This window comes from Apostichopus japonicus, chromosome 15 (genome assembly GCF_037975245.1).
Source record: "Apostichopus japonicus isolate 1M-3 chromosome 15, ASM3797524v1, whole genome shotgun sequence".
Taxonomy (NCBI): Eukaryota; Metazoa; Echinodermata; class Holothuroidea; order Aspidochirotida; family Stichopodidae; genus Apostichopus; species Apostichopus japonicus.
The window spans coordinates 3,635,273-3,652,500 of record NC_092575.1 but is presented as its reverse complement, the minus strand read 5'-3'; the positions used below and the strand labels follow the sequence as shown (position 1 = coordinate 3,652,500).

Sequence of the window (17,228 nt, the reverse complement as noted above, 5' to 3'; positions counted from 1 at the left end):
TATATTAATGAAAACGTAATATATAACGTAATATATATATATATATATATAAATGTTTATATATATATATGTGCATGTGTGTGTGTGTATGTTTCCCACTTGTTATTGCTATTCGCTTATCCCTTCATATTTACTTATTACATGTGTGTGCTGTAGCATTGTCACATGAGATAACTTGCCATTCATTCCAAAATGCATTTTATGTTTATTTTGATATATATTATATTTATTTAGCTGAGTGTTACATTCGTACTTTCCCTGTTTGGAATGAGACCTACACTGGCGTTTCCATTCCATTCCACATATCCTTCGCAGCTTTTCGGTTCGTTGTAGAAATTGTTTAAGGATGCGGCAGGAAAATATCCCTGGGGAAGAAAAATTGCCGGCACATTTGGGAAAATGCTTGATACTTTACGACAACATATTCCCAGAATTAGAATCTCATTCGTGTTGGGTAGAAAGAGAGAGCGAGAGAGAGAGAAAGAAAGAAAAAACCGTGACATATACCAAATGTTAATGACCTCCGTCATGGGTTAAAGGAACACGAAACAATTTAAAGTATTATCGTGATATATATATATATATATATATATATATATATATATATATATATATATATATATATATATATATATATATATATATATATATAAATATAAATATATATATAAATATATATTTATATATATATATATATATATATATATATATGCACATATTAAGAGTCATATTTTACATTACACAACAGTATTACATTAATAGTCGTTCATGTATCACATACATTACATGTTCACTATTCGTTGTATCTTAACACGATCTCCTATATCATTCCTAACTGATATTTTCCATTCAAGCAGTTTTCAAAGAGTAATATTTTAAAATTATGAAACGTTCAGTCCTTTTTACTTCTTAACTTCGCCGACATCCATTTACAAGGCTGCATTGGAGACGGAGTGTCAAATATTCAGTGACTAATATATATATCAGTGAGAGTCAAAAGATAAAAACACTGCACGTGTTTCTAAGGGCATCATTATAACGCTGGCCTCCAATACCAAACCCTACATTCTCTTCATGTTATCTTAATTACAGATAAAGGAGATGAGCGAGGAATGTTTTCCATCAAACCACCCCCACTAACTGGAAAGATTCATCACGCATGTAGTGCTTATTATCGTGTGGTTTTTCTGTTAAAGAAATATTCCGGTGATTAAATTCCATTCTTTGACAAAAGTGCCGTCGGAAAGCTTCCTGCATCTTCATCGTAGAATCAATGTCTTGTATACCTCATAGCATTTTGTATCTTGAAAATAAGATGCAATTTTGTTGTTTTTATATTTATTATTTTATTTGGTGATACGTTGTTAATGCATCTGGCAAAAACAGAGGGTGTGACGTCATCATGGCAATTGAGCCGAAAATGCCATTCTTCTATTTCAGTCTTCTATTTTCTATTCTTAATCCACCGATCAAAGTAATATTTCTAAAAAATAGGGGGGGGGGAAGTTCCTTTATGATGAAATTCTAAATACAGGGATATCGGACAGCTAATCGAACATCCAAATGTACCAGTTTTCACAAATGAATGAAAGGGAGGATTATAATAACTCTTTTGGAAGAACATATGTCCTGTTGACACAAGGACCCACCAATTGTGATCTTCTTCCTGGAGTCAGAGTGCCTGCGTTTAGCCATTCAAATTAGCTTACTACGTTCATTCCAATCAACCAGATATCAATTTCTATGACAATGAGAAGTTTGAACTATAACAGTCTGGAATATTTATTATCTCTTCGATATGAGATACACATTACTGATCTCTGTTTAACAAACTTACAGCACGAAATATTTAGACGAAAATAATCACTTTAAGACCACGAAAATGTATATACCCCGTTTCGGATTTCAAAATATTCAGCATTTAAGATATGCTCAAACCCCTGGAAAGCTCCTTTAATGATAAATTGATGACGACGTCTGCTCCTCAGTTCAGGCCTAAATTGTCAATATTAATCCATTGTTTTATAAATTCAAATAACTCAACCAAACTCTCTTCTTTTGAACTTCAAATATACAACAAGACACAACCCCCCCCCCCTTTAATAACAGTCAACACCATTCGTCCTTGACAAATTTGTAATGCATTGTTTTATGTATGGAATCATTTGAGGTCATAAAAGTCTTATATTTGCCTATATATAGTGAGTTTTTGTGCTTTTGATCTGAGGAACTGAACGAATGTTCTGTGTGTATTAGACTATGCTGTCCAGCCGCTTTAATTGATGGACCGCAGATGATGCTTTAAAGGGTTCATTTCTCGGAAATTAATGGTTAAAAAATTCATGGTAGAGAAATGTAATCTGTACTGAAAAACAAAGTTTCGTAAGTTTAAGAAAATACCAAAATTAATTTCGAGTCTAACATTCATCCCTTAAGCGGGATATAAAAAATATATATATAAAAAAATTGTGTTCTTACCTGATATCACAGCGTGCGTTTTAACTGTAAATCTGTAGCGGGTTTATATAGTATTTATATGTATAAACCTACATAAATAGCTAAATAAATAGTGCAATTTTCCAAGTTGATTCTTATATCGATTTCCGGGTGATTGTTAATTGTTTTCTTTAGTAGGCGCCTAGACTCATTCAGGTACATCAAAAACCTGGAGAAGTTATTGAGCAACAAAAAAACAACAAAATTATGACCTTATCAGCCAGTCAAGCATTTCTCTGTTTCTTGAAGATCTATCTATTTCGAGGTCACGTGACTTGCATTTGAATCACCGTTGTTTTCTTTTCTCTGATAATAATCGGTATTCCGGTCTCAGCCGAAATGGCTGATGGGAAAAACACATGGTGATCTTATGTAACCATATGGCCGTCTGGAGTCAACTAACTTACCAAAGAAAGGAAACACTTCCGCCGGACGTAAAGGAATATACTTAACATTATTAAAGAGATTGTTTTCCTGACACGAGGCGTTTCCAAACCTTCCCAGCAACCCCCCCCCCCCCCCACTCACGAACCTTCCTTTTACGTCATGTGAACTAATTAAATGTTTACATCACTTCATTTGACCATTGTTGCTGAGGCTTGAGAACAGCATGGGGCAGCCCTCCCCCCCCCCTTAGGACCCTCGTCCCCCTTCTCTGAAACATAAATCCTGATTACACAACTTCAGGAGAAGTAGGAGGGGACAATGTATCTCTTTTAAAGAAGTAAAATCGGTTACGGTAGAATCTCAGATTATTAGCCTTTGCCTATGGATAACTGCCTTTCCCGTAAAAATCTTAAAATCTTTCCCGTTGACTATAACGGCATAATTAAATATAGACATTTTACGACTTGTATATTGGTACCTAAAGAAGCAATAGTTGTTTTCATTTGGTAAATTATTGTCGATTTTGTATTTTCCGTCACTAAATATGCCTCTCAGAATTTCGGCAGGAACATTGCCTTGACAACACGGCCTCCGTTCTTCAAACTCTGTCTCTCCGCAGCAGTTCATTGATCCGGAATTTCCCGTGACAGAGGGTCAGGGAAACAAGTATAAAATGTGACCATACCGAATTTGTTACCGAAGGTTTTGATTAGAACCGCCCCCCCCTTTCTACCCACCCAGCCCCTCCCCCATCACACCAAAAACAGTTCAACTCTCTTGTGGTAGACTGGGCAGCCATACACCACTAGTAAACTATAGTCTTCATGCAAAAAATCTACATTAGATGTAAGTACACAGTGAAGCAAGAGGCTACTATACTTCTCCAAGTTTTCGTTAAACTTTTATGTAAATTCATAACCATCTCATGAAATTGAGTTTGTTCCTACTTTGTTGACATAGCTGGACATTAAAGGCTAAAGCTTCCGCTCCCCCCCCCCCCCCTTTATTTTTCTCCGAAGTGAGTATAGGCGCTTCTCGTCTGCATTCAAATTAAAGTCATTTGTCGTTTCCCTTATCAGCTCTACATCAGGGAGCTCTGTAAACCTGGGAAGCTCGTTTCATCCAAATCCCATGTGATCATGAGAACTGCGAAAACAAAGATGATCCAACAGGGATATATTATTTCCAACCTCTTCATTGAAATCTTCCGTGATTATTCTCCACTAATGCGTGCACGATGGTATAATATTAAATAGACACGATAATACGATAGCCTATACTAAAATGTGCAGATGTGTGTCAGTGTTGCACTAGAGAGAATCATAACAGAGATAATCGGTCGATAATTTTATTGTTTTTCAACAGTTTCCCTGTCAAATTGTTTTCCCTTCTGCTTCGCACGGAGAGATTTAAATCACGTCCTGATGGTGGCCAGGATGCTTTACTCCTGAAGATCATGTTTGTTCGCGTGTTTGCCTATAGTATGTTTGATTCCTTGTTTGTTGGTTTTCAACGTTTTGTGGACATTTTCAAATTGTATCTGGCAACAGCAGATATAGGGTAGTATTATGTATCATGACAGGTGAACTGAACTTCATCTCTCTGATTTGATAATTTATATAAAAATGTAAAATGAAAATACAAACATTTTGACGAGAAAGGCTGTAATTCAGAAAAGGCCTACATTTTCAAATAAGCAGGTTTTGAAGGCTAAATCAAAACAACAAGATAATAAAAGCAAAGGGAAAAACATCATTTGTCATGGTGACGTCATATACTCCTCTCTGTTTCATATTTCCTGGATATAAAAGATTTAGATTGTAATATGCCTGTAAACATCCATTAAAGAGTGAACGAAAACAAATAAATCGCTTAATAAAAATATACCAGTGGGGAAAAATCTCTATGTTCACTATAATTGTACGCACATTGCCTGCCATCTGAATGTAACTTTAATGTAGTGTGATTGCAACGTGACTGCGGCAAACGACTGCTTAAGTACCGGTGAACGACTCGCAAAATTATACCAAGGAACGCTGAAAAGGACAATAATTATCACACTGAGTATAAGACAAGAAACTAACGATAATCTGCATTACCTTAACGACGATGGGATTGCGAATGCATAAACGTAAATCCCTAACACTTATAGTCATTTCTATGTAACTAATATCATCATTAATGGTTATGCGTGTCGTCTTAAAGCGGCTGTTTGAAAAGTTTACCAAATCTACTGAGTATAATACATGTAACTGTACTAGAGTCGAGCTAAATTTACGTCCCTCCTACCTCACCCCCCCCCCCCCCTCCTCGCAACCCTCATACCCCTTCAATGCGATCTCAATGGACAGTGCTTAATAAATATTTGCCTTTTCTAGTAAAAAATGTCCCAGACACATTTTATGTTATAGTAGTCACCATGCAACAGTATCTACTAATTTTAAATTGAGTTCTGCATATTTCATTTATGTATACTTATTATTATGAGTATTATTATTATTATTATTTTTTTATTTCTTTTTATTTAATTTATGCACGGTAAAATTAAACTTTCATTTGTATAGGATTTAATCATCGAATTCCTTCTTGTTTTAAACCAAAATCGACAAAAAGTTGTCTGCTTTAAACTTAAATGTCCATTTTCTGTCGGTTTATGGTTCCCATTCGTCTACGACTTTGTCGTACGACGAGTTAGTAATGTGGCAGCAAAGGAGAAAAAAAAAACACAAATTAAGTTAAATAAAGGAAATAGTTTACAGGCTGTTTGTATTTGCCATGTTTGTATGAAGTTTTACTTCGGTCTAATGTAGGTCTAGTTCAATGCATTTCGACCGGACAGATCGTCGTAGAAGCGAGATTGGAATGGAAGTATTTTTATGGGATTCAAAAGTTAAAGAGCTGAAAAACTGATCAACTTCTTCGATGCAGTGCCGTCTCCATTATTTTTCAGTTATTATCTCTTTCAGATGTTGACATAGGAGCTTCAACCTCCCTTACCTCCTCCCCTCCCCACCCTTTGCTCCTTCCTTATTGATTTGTGCCTATTTATGTACACATATAAAGACTTCACATGTTGCCAATTTATAAAGTCGGATAATAAACGAGTTCCCACGATATCCCCCCCCCCTCCTCCCCCGTAGTGTAGTGACCAAAGAGGAACGGGTTGGATAGTAGTTAGATCCAGAAACATAAAGCTGTGGGTTGACAGCATTGACTCATCTTAACGGATGATCACGTATTCTGTTTGTTTACGACTTCACACAACCCCCCCCCCCCCAACTTCCTCGTTATCCCAGCCACGAAGGAAACGGAGCTATTACTCAGAAACTCTTGACGGAGCGTCCAGGACGGTATCTGACTATCAACAGGGGCGCCACCACCCGGAGGGCACGGGGCGCAAAATCTCCATTCTGATAAAAATAAACCGAATCAAAAATTCACCTGAAACATCCGGCCTATTGTTCCTAATTTTCATTTAATGAAATTAGTATTGCTCGGATATACTGTTTTTGTGTAATTTGTTTTTCAGCAGAGCAAATCGCTAAATTTGACCTCTGATGATCTCTTCTACACCCGAGGGGTGAAAGGCTTATCAAACAATCTCTCCGGCCATCATAACATCACTGGGGACGAAACGTTGGAAACTTTCTAAAATGTCGAAAACCCGCCCCCCCCCCCCCTTCATCCCAAACCAGAGGTTATATACAAATGTTTCGTGTCTTGAGTCAATCAACGGACAACTCAAATGGATTACACTTATTTGTCACAAACAAATAAGAATTGTATATAAAGCCATTGGGAAACGTTCTCTCCAATTATTTGTTAATTCTAGCTCGTTAACACTTCCAATGGTACGTAATTTCAATATCTTATTCGATTTACAATGCGTTCTTCCATCTTAATTGGCACAAGACCCCCGGTCTTGTGGGTTTTTAAGCACTCGGGTAAGATCGATATCGTTAAAAAGGCCTTTCTCTTGATGGTTCTTCAAAACGACTGGCAGCCCGAGGCTACGAGACTCAAATGTCTTTTTCTAGGGCAATATGATAATGATTTTTTTCTTTTACATCACTGGAGGAGTATCACTTCGATGGAGTGATAGCTGCGAGAGATGTTTGCATTCAAAATGGGAAACGAATAGTTACACTTTCTATACACTTTTTTCACCCTAACGGCGTTCCTTGAAAGACGTATATTATGAAGAAAACACCACGCCCATGCATGCATACATGCCCTGTGGGTTAGGACGACTAAACTGAGGTGGGAAATAAATAACATGAAAGAGGTTTTGTTGCCGGATTGCGCATATTTTACAACTTGAATCCAGTAGATGATACGTTATTTATAGCGCATACCGTACGTAGTTATATCGTTGGCCCAAATTTTTAGAAACCAAAAAAAAAAGACTTAGGGTAATTATTCAGATGCATCGATTTATTAAGCTCCCGTGGCGGGTACATAACATCGATCCTTCACACATTAATGACATACAATGTTGAGGCAAAACTGCAGTGTAGATATGTAATAGCCCCCCCCCCTCCCCCCATCCTTGAACATTATCATGTTTTGACTGACAGTGCAATGTTCAAGGGTAGCTTGTTTCTTACACAATATTTACTTACTATACACTTATACATCAGTATACAACGACAACGAAAAGAACTGACTGCGTGGCCGGAAGTAATTTATAAATTGAACAAAAGCAGTAAACTTCTGGTTTTTGGCTAGGACCGCGGAATTCGCAACCAGTGACTTCGGAATTACAAACCCTGCTCTCTACCAACGGAGCTAACCACCCCTTAGTCGATGCCGATCCCTATATAGTTAGTTCTTTGCTGGCATTGGTTCGAATGCCGTCCTAAGTAACTAATATTTTTTTCACCTCAAGTCATTTTATTCAAAGAGTCAAGATCATGATGACGTCAGTTCCTCTATTCAATGCAAATTATACACAAGAAATGTTCTTGAAACTAAATCATGAATATTCACTATTTCACATATGTTGGTTTGTCTAGTCGCTATGGAGACAGTATCCGTGGTAGCCTGCGGTATACCTATCAGCTCGCGTATCTGGGTCTCACTCCTGAAACAAGCAATGGAAAACAACAAAATTAACCAATATTTATTCTCTCAATCAATTTTCTTCAAAGGGTCAAGATGGGGATGATGACGTCAGTTCCTCTGTTCAAAGCAAATTTTAAACAAGAAATTTTTTTTTTTTGGAATTCATGCAAATTCCCTGTTTCACTATGCTAGTTGGTATTGTTTGCTATAGAAGCAGAATCAGTGGTAGCCTGAGGTACACCGATCAGCTCGCGTACTAGGTCTTTCTCGCGAAAAACAAAATGGTGAAAATAACAATCATGTAACTATAAACAGTAAACTCGAGTAGGCCTATGTAGAAAAATAATTTCCTGAACAATCAGTTACTACGTACAATAGTACTTTCCGTCAGGTAACTCTGTACAAAACACACGCCTACGTCCACTTGTGCGGCTTTAATGTTAAAAACTTTACTCTAATTTACATAGCGATGGGTGTCGGGTGACGTCATTTAACATGATAGTCCAGAGGTAAATTTATTTTTGACTGGTGAAAGTGGGTTATTTCACTAAACATCGTGGTGATATTTTTTTTCTTCTATTTAATGTTATATTGATAGTTGAAAATTGTCATAGTTTATACTGTGATTTAAACTTGAAGCAAACAGGTGTGATGTCATAGCCGCATAATCATAAATCTCAAATACAGCATGTAGGAATTGAATGCAAATTTCACATGTAGATATGCAGGTGCTATGGTGGCCCAGATGGGACATTGGCAGTAAAAAGATTGTTATATGAGGAATTTTCGAGTTCGAAGTATTATCTCGAAATGTTTACTTTGGGTTCGCAATTTCGACTTTCAACTTTCTAGGTGGGGAGGGGGGGAGGGGAGGGGAGGGGAGGGGACATATGTTTCATTCCTCTGATGATTATTTACAGACAAGCGTAATAACATGCAATTATGACTCTTGTCGAGTTTCCGTTTTGGAAGTTGTGGCGTTGTAGGGAACTTTCTGTAGGGACAATCAAAGATCTTTGTAGTTCAAAAGTGTCGTCCCCGGAATATGTAAGTGCCCCCCCCCCAACTAACGAAGTGTTGACTATGTACCCCGACCCTGTCCCCCGACCCTGTCCCCTGTCCCCTGTCCCCCGACCCCCCCCCCCGACCCCCAGTAACAAAAATCAACGCCGACAGTGGCTCTTTCAACATACAAACGATTTCAGTGAACTTTCTTGTTCCATGTCTTTTAGTTTGAAGCAACCGAGACTATCGGGTCGGCAGCACCAGTGACCATGGCAGACATTTGCGTCAGTCAGTCAAACGCATGTTGAAATTAAAATCAAATGCTTCAGGCAATTCCTGACATTTGGAAAGAATAACGAAAGAAATCTTGTTTCAAGTTCTTTGAAGTGAATGGTGAATGCCAAGTGATGTCTTAAACTTTGAAAAGCTGCATTAAACAGAGAATGAAACATGCCGAAAAGAGACACAAGGAAGACCTTTATTCTGTGCAGATGTAAAGGTGCACATTCGGGTGAGCAATAAACGATTAGTGGATCACTAATATATATATATATATATATATATATATATATATATATATATATATATATATATATATATATATATATATATATATATATATTTATATATATACTTGTACAATCTACACACTCATTTATAGAGCCGTTATTTGACACTTGATTCCACTAGGGAAAATACCCCTTACTGGAATAAGTACGCGTTCCCAGTCTTCATCGTCCGTGAATTTAGCGGGAGCTTTTGAAATATTAATGCTAATACCCTAAGAGGGTTTGATTAATTTACCGGAGGAATTGACACTCGCAACATTAATCAGATTTGGGGTTTTTGAACGATAACATGCCACTCAGCTATTATCGCCTCAAAATGCCAATTCGATTGAATTTCCACCATCCGACGTCTAAATACCAATGTAAATTAATGTATGTAGCTGGGAATAGAATATATCAAAACTGCAGGCATCTATATAGATGTGAGGTCTGCCGTACTTAATAGATACAGTATAGTATAGTCATCTTATACGTGCGGGAATAATAGGGTCGATGAAACAGAAATAAAGAGAGAGAGAGAGAGATGTGGTTGCGGAAAGAGATGAATGTTGGATTTACGAGTTTTTTTACGAAGTTTTTTACGAGCACGAATCGTTGCGTTCATGTGAGAGAAGAATAAGTAAAGGCATGGTGCCTATACGTTCCCATATATGCACGGCACGCCATTTTAACAGCGACCATTTCGCAGAAACGGGACAGGGTGGGTGAGGTGAAGCTGGGTGAGGCCATAAGTTCGAGATATTTTTGAGTGTTCAATCACGTGAAGCGATGCAGACCTTCACAAAACAATGATACCATTTTAGCGGCAAGAATTTACAGCTGGGAGAAGAAGGTTAAGGGGGGGGGGGGTGAGGGGGTACGAATGTGAAAACATTCCTTGATTCATCCCACCGTGGATAGCCCTGTCAAAATAAAACCAGTTTAATATGTATTTTTCATGGCAATTTCAGTTACGTGAGTTTAATGTTCCGCATATCATTAATGACGTCATTAAGTCGCATTTATCCCAAAAAATAATAAAAGACTATATAAACCTATATATAATACTATATACTATACATATTCCTGAATTTTATTATATTATTATTAACATAACTTTTCACTTTTGACCTATTCAGCAGCCTTTCGATGAACTGTTGTATTGACATCGGCCTATATATTGACATGCAAATTGCAAGTCATTACGTCACTACGAAAACAGGATCTTGCATTACCCTTTTCTCTTTTAACCAGGGCATTTTCGTGCAGTTTTCCTATCATTACAAACAAACCTTAGAAGAAGAAAAAAACCAAACCTCTCTCTATAAGCGAACGAAGTGACCTCTTTCGTGCTTAATACTAATATCAACTTGTTTCAATTTATGGCCACATCATGCGCTGCCAGTCGTAAATATTTGTTTCCTGATCAAATTGCCTAAATGGACAAACCATTGACGTGAGATTTTATTTTTTTCTCCCTTCGGCTACGACCGGTCACCGTCAAAGTTTATCTTCATAAAAATAAATTCTATCCTCCCGATGAAGTGGTGTTAAGTGCTTGTTTATTCTGGATATTTTGTAATTGTATACGCTCTATTGCTTGGCCTGTGACCTTTACAAGGTCATCTTATATATTTGGTTGACATTTTTTAACGACTTGAGCAAGTCAAACGTTTTTGACTTCCAAGGTTAACCATCATATGTATATCGTTTCATAATTATAAAATCTATATCTATAATTTGATTTTCTCTCTTCTGTTTGTCTGGTGATAGAATTTGTATAAAACAGCTGATTTTTAAGATCTAACATCTGCTACAACTCCATTGCATTATTTTTTGGTTTTCGTGTCTAGGCTGTATATTTATTTTAGTGCGCGTGCGCGCTACAATTTTGGCATTACTGGACAAGTGTACGATACCTATACATGACTGGACGTTGACACTTAAAGTTTCACATAGTCTCTGCATATTTGCAGTGTCAGAGGCTAGCTGCGTAGCCAACTTTTGCTGAGCCTGTCACGGCGCTCACAAGCGCCCTCACATTGTAGGTACCTATTTGACTATACCCCTGGTATGTTGTCCGCCCAAAACATAACACCACGAACAACCGAAACGGTACTTTGCCCAAAAGTGTCCGCCAGAGATTCCTCAAAGGAATTATCAGTGATTTCAGAGACTGTACCTGGTCCTATAGAAGAGAAGCTGCTGATGTTGCTGGTAAAGGACAGATGTGACAGCGCCCTCCCATAATTTATCGTGTTGCTGGATGTCTTCATCTATAATATGCTTGAAAGAATGATGATTAACAGAGAGAATTTTATTGTGCACAAAAAAATACAACATGAAGTGAGTATAACCGTGCACTGGGCTGATCAAACGACATGTATCACTCCAAACTCCTTCCTTTCCTATTTAGGTGAGGTACCATCTTTGAATGCTGATTGTTGATCAATCATCCATTTGAGGCTACAGGAACTAAGCCTGAGAGCATGTTAAAGAGTCATTAATTCGTATTGTAAGATAGAAAAGCAAAATAGGTTGTGCTGATAATAATGATAATGATACTGATAATCATGATAATGACAATGACATTATGGTAATGATAAAGACAATGACGATGACGTAATGAGAGAAAACAATTGACGATGCCGATGACGACGTGATGACGATGAAAATGACAACAGTAATCATAATGGCAATGACGACGAAGGGGACGTAGTGACGTAGACAAAGGCAGTCAGGAAATAAAATGGATTATGAAGAAGATAGCGATGGCGATGACGATGATGATGACGATGACGATGGCAAATTCGTTAGGGAAATTGGGATGGTAATATATCTCTCGGCAAACGTGAATGTTTTTTTCTTAAATTTCATTGTGCCGGCCTCATTCAGGAGTACTAAATTCAACGAGTTCATTCATTCCAATATGCGCATGCTCGGTATAAAGGAATTGTGAGATTTGGGAACGGTCGGAGAGGACCGACTGGTAGTGGGAGGGGGGAGGGTTGGTTGAAGGGTATACATGCATTTCGGGATTTGTAAAACAATTACAGACTTTTATAAATATCCAATATATCTATATATATATATTTATATATATATATATATATATATATATATATATATATGTATGTATATATCAAATGAAGATAACTACATTGATAAAAACATTAAATTCTGTCACCTTCATGGATTGAATGTTGACAGCCTATGAACGTATTAAGACACAGATGGCTATTAATTCAATTAGAAATGATCAAAGCAGGTGCTCGGCAAACGCCAATAAACTATTACGTATCGTTCGGTCCGTCCCTGTGGAATATCGCTAAGAAGAAAGAAAAATAGCTAAAAGGGGTTGGGAGAAAATTCTTTGAAACATCTCCGAGAATTGTCTTCTATTAGCCTGTTAGCTGTATACCGAGAATTATATAGTAATACGACAAACGGGTCCTTGAAGTTCACTGACATTTTACTGAAGTTAGGTCACTACAAAGTATCCAAATTAATATATCTGTTAAGAAAAGAAGCTGTCCAAACAAGACCATTATTATATATATATATATGAAGAGGCTTGCAAATATCGGATTTATTTGTCACAAACAGACACGAGGTGCCAAGGCTTGGACACGTCATCTTCGTGCAGATATTAAAATGATCCTGATTTAGGAGAGACAATTTTGATAACTTGAACGATTCCGGCCATTGGAACGGGTGCGAGTTGAGTATGGGGTTGCATGTAAATGGGCACATTAATGTGTAATAAAAGAAAAGACGGCTTTTCTGTATTTTTAAGCATCCAGACTCGTCGGAAGAGGACTGAATTGGGATGACATGGAAAACTTCGAGGGGCATTGAGACGTGCGGCAAAAGAGAAACCTCAGTTTATGAAGAAGATCACTTTTCAAATGATTTTCTCTCAGAAATGCGTGGAGCAAGTGCATCCTAGTCTATAGTCACCCTCCTCCTTCTCTCATGTTTTCAACAAATTGTCACTTTTGGTTTATTAATACCAAAAATAGCCTCCGTTTCACTTACAAGACAAAAATCCAAGTTTTTAAATCACCAAAACAGAAAGTGGATACTTTTCATTAACAAACTTGGTTAACTTTAATTTTATGAAGAGGTTTCAGGTTGTTCTTTCTTTCTTATTTGCTTAGCTTTGTTTTTTGTTCAAAAAGTGGGGGCACTTTAAGTGTATCGAAATTCTCACGTTTCAATATTTTCCCTCCAAAGTCGGGAGAGTGTGGGGGGTGCACGTGATAATCTTTCCCCTTCCCACCCATCGCTTTTCCCAGCAGTAACATTGCACTAAACGTGTACATATATACACCTACAGTGCGGCAAACAGTTTTCTGACACACACTGCTAAGTAACAGCCGTTTCACTGGCGAACCACTCTTGCGAAACAATTCCCTTTACAAATAATTTGATGGCGCTATAAATAATTATGACTTCAGAGAAAAAAAAGATTGTGAGAAAAAAATCGTAACTTTTAATTTACCAAACATCGTCTAAATTCGAGTTGAGAATTTCTGTAAAGGGTGTCAGATACCGGAAGACTTACTAAAATAAGATTATTCTGTTGATCCACTTGCCTTACTTGGTCAATGACCCTCTTTTTTCGTTTTTCTTCCTTTTTTTTCATTCTTCCAATTTTTTATCATCGGTATGCTTGGGTAGAACGTAACACAGCGGAAAGGCATGCGGAAAAGTGGAACAAGTATATACTCAATTGGGTTAGCCCACAAGGCTGACTGACTATCGGTCCCGAATGGAATCAGGCGTATATATATATATGTAATGTTGTTTATTAATCACAAAGGAGGAAACATGTAAATCGGGCTAATATTATGCATCGTTATCGAGCTTTGTAATCTCCATGGGGGGTAAATGTTGAAAATCAAACATCACATGGGAAATTATCTTTTTCTATATTCATGTGAAAGAGTAACGTACACATGTATGTTCTAATCGAATCAGAAGAAAAAAACTAGGGCATGCCAAAAATTGCAAGCAACACTTCACGGTTTTATAATTCCCTTTTGGTGTTCGACAAACTCTAGTCACGAGGTCATACGACTGTTTTAATGATACTGTAATATGCAACTTACGCATGCATTACCATATATATATATATATATATATATATATATATATATATATATATATATATATATATATATATATATATATATATATATATATATATATATATATATATATACATATATATATATATATAGCTAGTTTCATCGTGACCGGAATTGCAGGCTAACTTCATTTTTAGGTTTTGACACGTATATGAATATATATGTGCCCTTGGACGCCATCTTTTTCATAAATGTCGAAATTGTATCAACTTGTCAAAGAAACATGTCCAAAACCTTTATACTTACAGTGTTCACATTAGTGCAAAATTTTGAATTTTGTTAAGCACACTCGATGCGACCAGAAATAGATCGGCTTAAAATGGCTAAATGGAATAGATCGTCCAAAGCAATTTAGATGTCGATGATCTGGTTCGAATATTTTCTTCAGTCATCGTGACATTTGAACCAAGTGATGTCAGTGGCGTGGGGTGGGGGTAGGGAGGGGGTTCATGAAGGGCGGGTGGGGATATACAATCTCTGGACCATTGCAGATTTGTGTAGAATGTATCCCAGAGTTATAGTACGGATTGCATTCTCTAAAGACCACACCTCCTCCCATTTCAGTTATCCTCTAACCCCAATCATACCACCTCATATCATAATTATATTCCAAGTACTTTTTGAGTATCACACCCTCCCCCCTCTCCCTTCCGTTACCCTACCCTTCCGTTACCTTACCCTACCCTCCGCCACCCACCAAACTCTACTTAATCCGCCCACCTCGACCGCTTGAACCTTCTTCCTGTAGCAACTAGCAAATTCTTTAAAATGGGCAAATACTTTGGTGTTTTCAAGATCTCTCGCGGTTGAATCCGCTTATCTTCCCAGGACGGAGTACACGTTACAAAACAATAATGACATAAACAAGTCAACTACACATATATTTTTAATTTATTTTTTGGAGACGAAAAAAAATACAATACAAGACAAAACTGACAAAATCGTTAAAATTGGGCCTTGAAAGAAATAAATTATGTGTTTTTTTTTGTTTTTTTAATTATTATTATTTTTATTTTTTTAAAAGTTTTATCTCCTCTTCATTTATAAGGACAGCCTGATTTCTTTGACCGACGGCTTTTCTTTTTACGTTTTTTAGGTTGTTTGGCCCTGTTCGCTTGCTCGGCCTTTTTCTTCCCTTCGATCTCATCAGCAAGTCTACAGGCCCTCTCCCATCTGAGCTGATAATCTGGTGTAGCTTCCTTTACCAGTAAGGTCCTGAAGCAGACAAGACAAGAACTTCATATAAGTATCGTAAAAAAAAATACATACTGTAAACTAAGTATAATTCCGTTTCAATTATTCAAAATTCAAAAACAGTACTGAGCGAATAGAAAGTTAATGAATCGAAAAGAAACTACATAAGGTCCGTAGAAGTATAGTACACATTGAACCGGGTCCGCTATTGAAATCTTTACCTCCATTTTCTGTGACGAAGCAAACGTATTTTCCACGATCATGGTTAAATAGAATATAAGACGTCAAACCACTTACGTGTACTCAGACAAGGTTTCATCGAAGGTTGACTTGAAGCCAAAATCAGCCTCGTTTGTAGCAAACATATCGGTGACTTCCCAGCCTTCACCCTGCTGATAGACAAATTCCATAAACTTTTGAGAAATATTTCAATTGCAAAGTATTAATGGATCAGTTCGCAAATAATCATATTAACTATTTATAAATTCAACTGTATTCATAACTATACAAAACGTCATCGTTTTAAACTCTTATATAAAAGATGCGCAAATAGAAGAAAAATTATCAAAAATATTAATAATACTTGAAAATACGAAATGTATTCGTAACAATCCACTTTCTTCACCACAATGACAAGAAGAACACAAAGATCCCTTCTATTTTCTAGTTAATTAATTTAATAGATTCGCGCCAACTCTTACCATCATGAAAGAAAATGATGTTCAAGTATTGTCTGAAAAAAATGAAAAACACAAATGTTTCCGAATAATGGTAGAGTTTTCTCGTCTACTGTATGTACCTGATCTAATTCGAGGCCATGGTCAGTTACGTCACTAAGCTCCTCCCACTTGACCAGTTGTAGCGGTCTCATTGGTTCAACGTAAGGGAGTTTGGCAATATCTTCGTCAAAAAGGAAAGCTGTTGGGCCAAAATTTTAGTCTCATTATAAAGTAATGAATATTTATTAGAGATGTGAAGAACGGAACGAAGGTTGGTGGCGGTTCCGTACCTCAATAAAATTTCATTTTCTTGTAATTTCCTTTCTCAGGAATTCGTTTTGTCATTCCTGTTTATTGTGTTTAAAACATTATGCATCTTCCTACAAGATAGATTGCAACAATATCGGAAACATACAAAACAATTGAAATGAATTATAGTGATGTGTAACCGTACGATAAAGCTTACCGTGAGAACCTTCTTTTTCAACGTCTCTTTCATGGGAAGTGTCCAGTCCAGTAGTGACGTCAGTCTGCTGTTGGTCGCAGCTATAAAGTACACAAAATGAAGAAATGAAATTCATTTATCTTATTAACGTCGTTATTATAATTAGAGGGCGCTAGCTAAGTTTGATCCTTTTCAGAAGGAGTTTGTTTCCCGCTAT

General features: G+C 36.9%; 1 protein-coding gene across 1 annotated transcript; it reads right to left on the bottom strand.

Annotated features, from left to right (window-relative positions):
• Positions 1-15,547: 15,547 nt before the first annotated feature.
• LOC139981364 (uncharacterized) lies at positions 15,548-17,147 on the bottom strand. Its single transcript, XM_071993703.1, has 4 exons — positions 17,033-17,147; positions 16,647-16,765; positions 16,145-16,236; positions 15,548-15,868 (listed from the first exon to the last, which is right to left on the bottom strand). The coding sequence occupies exons 1-4, from the start codon at positions 17,145-17,147 to the stop codon at positions 15,691-15,693; spliced, it is 504 nt and encodes a 167-aa protein (XP_071849804.1). The 3' UTR covers positions 15,548-15,690.
• Between the last annotated feature and the right edge of the window lie 81 nt (positions 17,148-17,228).